General features: G+C 41.6%; 1 protein-coding gene across 1 annotated transcript; it reads left to right on the plus strand.

Annotated features, from left to right (window-relative positions):
• The first annotated feature begins 1075 nt into the window (after positions 1-1075).
• Positions 1076-6036, plus strand: ASY1 (DNA-binding HORMA family protein). The gene is made up of 23 exons (XM_087401457.1): positions 1076-1138; positions 1373-1432; positions 1540-1636; positions 1921-1989; positions 2100-2192; positions 2334-2448; positions 2540-2609; positions 2725-2766; positions 2913-3038; positions 3206-3337; positions 3428-3446; positions 3573-3632; positions 3806-3930; positions 4040-4052; positions 4168-4244; positions 4354-4461; positions 4593-4746; positions 4832-4917; positions 5043-5141; positions 5225-5276; positions 5392-5573; positions 5720-5875; positions 5983-6036. The coding sequence occupies exons 1-23, from the start codon at positions 1136-1138 to the stop codon at positions 6034-6036; spliced, it is 1992 nt and encodes a 663-aa protein (XP_087257583.1). The 5' UTR covers positions 1076-1135.
• The last annotated feature ends 385 nt before the right edge of the window (positions 6037-6421 follow it).

Below are 6421 nucleotides of genomic sequence, written 5' to 3' on the forward strand. Positions count from 1 at the left end.
TTAATTTTGCTATTAATGCACAATATTATAAAGATTTTAACTGCAAGTATGGTAGGACATACACTCTATAATTAGGATATGAAGGTAGCACAAGGAATAATAATTTGTGTCATGATCGAAAAGAGTCTTCTTAGTGTCAACCATGAGAAAATGGTGTCTTGTTAGTGTCAATTGACATGTGTTATATGCCTCAAATCAAACTTCCATACCCACTTGGGGAAATCTCTTGTCTTAAAGACATAGGCAGTGTTATGCATTGGCGCACACAATTAGTGTGGCCACTGATGGAAGAATCACGGCTGAGACATGGATAAATATTGTTTTTCTCATTTTGAATAAGCTTACACCAAACACAAACTATATCTTATAATCGCCATGTGTGGAATATTCATGTAGTACACACTCAATCACTCAAGAATGGATGGAAAGAAATAGATATACATGCTAGAATGTCATTATAATCAAGGGCAAACATGACCATAACCAGATTATAAGTGTCTACACAACACTAGTGTGCATCCAAGCATTAACTTGACTATGTGTGGACTACGATCATCAAGCTCATCCAAATTGACCATGTTGAGCTTTGTAGTTCTATATTGTCATGCATATACCAGGGTATAAGAAATCTAATACCATAATGAAATTGTGGAAGGTGATGGACAATAGTCTTTAGAAACAAAAATGCAATGAAGTAACTTAAATGTGTTCAAAGAAATGTGGCTGTGTTGAAACGAAAAAAGCAACGTGTAACGATTGTGTTGCGGCAAAAACTAGTGATGTTGTTTAAACTCAAGAGGTGGGATGATGTGGCAAACCGAGTGCAAAGAAGATGAGGTGGCATGAATTAAGCTTAATCGTGCATAGAAGATGATGTAGCAAACCGAGTGCAAAGAAGATGAGTTAGAGGATGACGTGGCATGAGTTAAGCTAAAGTGACTGGCATGAATTAAGCTTATTGGGTACATAGAAGATCACGTGGCATGGGTTAAGCTTGTTAATCGTGTGCTTTTATAACTTTTCTCAGACTTGATCTGTGTTTTTCCAAAGGGAGTTTTCGGCCAGACGCCTGTAACGCTTCCTCAATCTCGCAATCGTCTTCCCCACGTTCATCGATCGATTCATCCCTCACAAAATGGTAAGGAATCTCTGTTCAGTAGACAACATTAGTCCCGGATTTGAGTCTAGAAAGGAAATTCTTCCCTTGTGATCTGATCTTTTGATTTAAAATGCTTAACAATATACGCTTTCTTCGATTTGTTCTAGAGATAGACACAATGAGAGTGCACTGCTGCGATACTGCGAATTTACTGGTATTTTGATTGTAAGGTTTCGATTCGTCTCGTGAGACTTGCGTTTCTGTGTATTGCAGGTACAAGCGCAATCCGTGAGAAATGTAAGTCAGATAACGGAGCAACATGCTCTTGGATTGGTAAATTACTTCGCCTCTTGAAAAGATACGTCGTATGATTGAAATGGTCGCCAGTTTTCCTTTAAGTACGAAAATTTCCGCTTTCTGAGACAGAGATTGTTTCACAGATGAGAAATCTTTTGCGCATTGCGATCTTCAATATCACCTATATCAGGGGACTTTTTCCTGACAAGTACTATCGTGATACCTCGGTGCAAGATCTTGGTGAGATCATCATACCTGTTTGCTGCTAAGAAAGCTGAATTACGGTGACTTTTGAAATATACGTTCGACATTTTTTTGTTTCAAAGTCATAGCTGGTACAGAATTAACTTGATCTCCCGATTATGCTGGCCCCCGCCATTGATGAGGGCCGGAAAATAGTTTTCACTTTCATCTCCCTTTACATATGATCTGCTTGTATCTGATGTCGAAGATGAAGCCGTCTTATGTTTGAGGTAACTTGAACGAGCTGGCATTTTTTCTTCCGATGCCTTGATTCGGAACAGAGATGAAGGTGAAGAAGCTGCTGCCCATGGATCTAGAATCAAGACGACTGATTGATTGGATGGAAAAAGGTAAGCAATTGGGAGGCTCCTATGTTTCTGTTCAAATCCTATATTTCAGTTCAAATAACGAGTGTGTCGGTTTTTCTATCTGCTGACGTGAAATTTCGTTATGCATCAAGGAGTTTACGATGCCTTGAAGAAGAAATACCTAAAGACGATGCTCTTCAGATTGTGTGAAGGCGAAGATGGTCCTACTATCGAAGAGTATTCTTGTATGTTTCTCCTACTGCGCATTTTGGATGATGAGCAAAACTAGACGTCGTGGTTATACGAATAAATTAGGAAGCATCAAGTTTTCGGATGCCTTACATGTCTCTTCTGTAAAAACAAACTCTTATAAAACTCCTGCTCAGTCTCCTTTGGCTACTCAAAGACCTCCGAAGAAGTATCGATGCAAGTGGGAAAAGACGGACGCCACCGCAGGACGTTGAAAGCCAGTGCCGCAGACATCAATCCTGATCAAATCAGGTAGAACATTCGTTGTAAGTTGAAACTGATTATGGCATACAAGTCTACAGGCTGGTTAAGACTCAGACTAAGACATTCTTTAAACGCACAGAAAATCTGCATGCAAGATGGTACGCACATTGATAACATTGATGCGGACACTCAAAGAAGTTCCAAGCGAGGTAGGTCGTTAAAGCACCGAGAAAGTTGGGATTACTTTCTCAAATTTTGTCAAGATCCTGTTAGCTTTTTCGCGATCTGCAAATCATAGAATTGTACGGTCTCTACATGTGACAGCGGACTATCCTAGTGAAGCTGTATTACTATGACGATGTTACGGTGAGTAGATCCTTTTGGTTCTTGTTCCCTCTCGCCATTCAAAACGAAGAAAGTAATCTTTTATCTTCAAGAGCTATATATGGTTCCTAGGTCTTTTCTTGCAAATTAGGAGGGTTTCAGAGGCCTGATAAGCACCAATGCTACAGCCTGTTGATTACGAGCCCCCTTTCTTCCGGTCCTGCACTTACGATGAGAAGAAAGCTTGGCAGCAACCGCCGTTTAGGATGAAAGCAGGCGAAGTGAATAGCACCTACTTCACATTATCATTGAAGGTCTCCGTCCTGATCAGCCTTTCCGCCGCTGCTATATCAAAGTGTGTAGTTCTGTTCGGACGTTTATCGGAATATGCAGCTTTTCCGCCGCTGCTATATCGAAGTGTGTAGTTCTGTTCGGACGTTTATCGGAATATGCAGCTGCTGATTAAGCAGTGCATGCTCAGGTAAAGAGTGCATTAGATATCTGCGACGATGAGGCATTCGATGAAAACAGTACCGGAGCGGCAAGCAGTGGTGGATCTGAAACCGCTAGTGAATCTGCCAAATCACATGTCAACGATGAACTTGAAAAGAATGTACTGCTCTTCTTTTCTCTCTCTCTCTGTGTCGGATACATCACATTGCCCTTTCTTTTAAGGTGTAGCACTAACACACTCTCTTTGCAGGCCTTCGAAGAGGAAGCAGGTGTGTGTCAAATTACGTTCTCAGGGCATTTTCTCTAAAGCCTTCTACTACTTTCGGCCCTTCAAGAAGCCTTCGAAGTTCAATCTTCCGGCTGTCTCATGTCTTACACTAAAATGTTTGTGGCAGATTGTACCTCAAAACAGTGTCCCAAAGAGTCTGGTCCTGGTCATCTCGTCCAAGACGATGGTTCGCCTTGCGTTATAATTTCTCTTCTTCTTAGTGACCTAGAAGATTTCTGCAAATTTCTCTTCTTCTTAGCGACCTAGAAGATTTCTGCAAATTTTCGCTACTAGAACCAGAGTAGAGGTCGACTATACCGATAAATTCTTATAACACGATATAATTCAATCCCGGTACAGAAATGACTCAGGATTTGGAGCTGGAGACAGAAAATTCCGACAAAATAAAAGAGTGGTTGATTTCTGGAACAATGGTCAAATTTCACATTGCTGACGTTCTGGCAATCTTTCCGGAAATTTCTGTGGTAACAGAATATACCTTTTTTGAATCCTGTAATTCGTGTATGGAATACGATTTTATACCCTACTCTGTTCAATTCTAACCGTCAGACTTTGCATTGCTGATGTGAACAGGCGCAGACGGAAGGTACTAATGGAGCTACTCTAAAATTGACACTTGAAAACCGCTAGACTACCATCTAGAACGGAGTTTACAATATGTGCTATCTCATGTTCTGTTCTTACTTAAATGCGTTCTCCAGAAATCGTACACCGCATGGTCAAAGAAAGTCTTGTGATCCCTATTGGCAAAGACCAGTTCAAAATCAATCAAAGCAGGGTGCGCATCACTACGTGAACTCAACATTGCTTGCTTGTGCTTATGCAATTCGTCAATGAACTTGAATCCACGCGTTACACTGTCCTTTGTATGTCTCTAATAATTGCAGACCTCTGTCCATTACTTCGAAGCGGAGAAACAAGAAATGGAAGACATTAAGGGGAATGCAGCTCATAGAAATGATATTCACACTGAAGACAACACCATGTATATGAAGGTTAGATTTCATAGCGACGTCTTCTAACTTCTAAGGCAGAGAAACTCCTGTGTCATCGCTCTCATTGATTGTACATGTGCGCACTACCATCTCGGAAAGTTCTTTTTACTATTCCCGTTTTCTTGTTATAGGCTCTATATCACGCCTTGCCTTTGGAGTACATAACTGTTTCGCAGCTCCAAACGAAATTAGGGCGTGAAGTCAATCAAGCAGCTACTCGTAAGCTGATAGAGAAAATGGCTAATGACGGTTACATTGAAGGGAGCGCTGCAAATCGAAAGATGGGTAAGCTTTGACAAGGTCTCTTATATAGCTCGATTGTGTGCACAGAAATTGGATAATGCAGGTGTCCTACTTGTCTTCGCTGCAGGTCGGCGAGTACTTCACTCTGAACAGTCACAGAAGAAGCTTCAGGAAATACAAGAGGCCTTAAATGTAGCGCAAAGCCGGGTAAAGGTGCGTCTTACGAAATAGAGCAAAAAAAAGGGTAATTTGACATTTCGTAAGAGCATGACTTTCGTTTTCGTTAGTTCATGAGAATGCTACCGCCTCACACGGACAATTACTCTCGATTCGAACAGGAAATCTTCCCTCGCACCCCGACTACCGGTCGCAATGGAAACAATCCTCAGCAAAAACAGAGAAAATCAGTCGAGGAGGATTACAAGCCTCAAACCGAGGTACAATGCCTGCTAGTCCTGGTATCACACTTAGTTTTTTGGCGAAGAGTTTGGATCTTTACATTCCCATGTATATAATGCAGCTTACAAAAGCAAGCGGCGTACATATTATCCAGCCACAAACACCGGCCACAGGTGATTCTACGAAAAATAGGCCCCAGATAGACTCTCTACAGGGTGCATTCTTTGTCGCATGGTTTCGGTGGTCCTTTGCCGTTAAATGTAAATTTGGGTTTTAATTTGGAAATAGGTGTCACCGAAAAGATTGGGATTCCAGATGACTTGGATGGTTCAACGTACGGTGCGTTGCACTCTCTAGGTTCAGATCTTACCCGCCCTGGGCTAGCTGAGAATGCTGCAAGTCCTGTCTTGCTAGACACCAACGTGGGGAAGCCAGCGTCTCCAGCAGCCACAAAAGTATATTTGAGTAAGGTAAACAGCATAGGCTGATCAAGTTGTCGTTGACCTCAACTGCAACTGGACAATTCCTGTATGATAGCCTTTGTTCCTGGCGTGTATGCTTGCAACCATCTAATTAATCGTTAAGCAATGAAGTGCAATTTGTTTCAATTCCATAGCGAACGCTATCAAGGGAAAGTCAGTTGAATCCGAACAACGATGTCGGAGGCCATCTGCCGCCAAAGTGTAAGTCGTGGAGCAAGAGGGGATTTGAGATTCGAGACAGCCAAGAAACTTACGAGAAAGATGATCACCCATATCAGAAGGCCAGCATGGTTTGGAATCCAAACCTACCAGATTCTCAGTTTTCTTTTTCCTTTAACTGGAAGATGGACCACTGCTTGACATTATATATGACGATTCCTGTATCATTGTGTCTCAGGTCGAGGAGCCCATCCATCAGTCTGTAAAGCGGCTCAGAACAGAAACAGTTTAGCGTCTGCATTTGAAGACTAATCGTGTGAATATCAAACTTCACGCTTTATATTGTGCCATATGCGTTTCTTCAAAGCAGGTGTTCAATTCTCATTTCCTTTAGCCTAGCGACTGCAAGGATATGGGTAACTTTTTCCAAGGTGGAAACACGGACTAACTTTATCCATTGAACAGACCCATTTTTCATGACTAAAATTCGCATAATTACTCGAGCATAGAGAGACATGAATCCATATCGGTAGTTCTATCTCTGTATGTGTTGTCTCCTCATGCCCTCCACCATTAGTTTACTCACCTATAAGGTTGACAACTCCTTCATCCTAAGGACAACGGCATGCGTTTTTACTTAAGGAAATTCAATTTTTGATTGAGCTAAGGTTGGGGAC

This window comes from Dipteris shenzhenensis, chromosome 30 (genome assembly GCF_047967505.1).
Source record: "Dipteris shenzhenensis isolate YYH24624 ecotype China chromosome 30, Dip_SZ_1.0, whole genome shotgun sequence".
Taxonomy (NCBI): Eukaryota; Viridiplantae; Streptophyta; class Polypodiopsida; order Gleicheniales; family Dipteridaceae; genus Dipteris; species Dipteris shenzhenensis.